Source organism: Anneissia japonica, unplaced genomic scaffold (assembly GCF_011630105.1).
Source record: "Anneissia japonica isolate Jap-2015-1 unplaced genomic scaffold, ASM1163010v1 scaffold24944_len787_cov122, whole genome shotgun sequence".
NCBI classification, from domain to species: Eukaryota; Metazoa; Echinodermata; class Crinoidea; order Comatulida; family Comatulidae; genus Anneissia; species Anneissia japonica.
Window position 1 is genome coordinate 1 of NW_022683765.1, and position 770 is coordinate 770.

The 770-nt window shown below is 36.5% G+C and overlaps 1 protein-coding gene across 1 annotated transcript; it reads left to right on the plus strand.

Moving 5' to 3' along the window:
- Nucleotides 1-77: 77 nt before the first annotated feature.
- LOC117101193 lies at nt 78-765 on the plus strand (the record flags this gene model as incomplete). Its single annotated transcript, XM_033241097.1, has 2 exons — nt 78-449; nt 650-765. Coding segments are annotated over 2 exons (488 nt in total), but the record flags the coding sequence as incomplete, so codon positions are not given.
- Nucleotides 766-770: the final 5 nt, after the last annotated feature.

The following is a 770-nucleotide window of genomic DNA, read 5'->3' on the forward strand; positions in this document are numbered from 1 at the left end:
ACAGTATAGTTTATTATCTTTCGACTTTGATTTTAAAACCTTCTATGATCAGTTACCATTTTGAATTATTTTGTCAGGCATTTTGAACGTGTATAGCATTGCTGATCCGAATACGACACACTATGTAACACACAGTGGCCCAGCATACAACTTAGACTGGATCTGGATTATAGGAAGCGAATGTTCAGGCGGATCAATTTCTGTGGAATGTATCTTACTTGATAACCCTATGCCTCGCAATAGTTATATACTCATTGGGCGAGGGCACGATCCATCTGATTCGTCAACAATTCAAACAGTTCTGCGCACCTCATCGCCAAATGATAAATGTCCAAACGACTTTATTGTTTCTCATTTACACGCTTGGGTGAAGTATGTAGGTAGCGCACTTAACAGTGATGAGGAAGGTGCTGTATTTAAATTAGCTGTCAGGTGTATTCCTCATGAAGGTCAATAAAATCGGTTTATATTTTACTATCATCACCTAATTGCAGAAAGCTTACTATTAGATACTAAATATTAACCGCTCACAATGTATACCTCAAAAATATAATTGAATTTAAAACGGCCATGTGGCATTCAAAGATAGCATGTGGCATACGATAAGTTAACCGTCTAGTTGAATAAATTATTATTTTTTGTTATCCAGATGTAGTTAATCAGATTTGTAGCACAAATGCAAGTATATCACCCGAAGACGCGTGTAATAACAAGTTTGACTGTCCTGACCTAACAGATGAGTTGGGATGTTTTGAAACAGGTTAGAATAT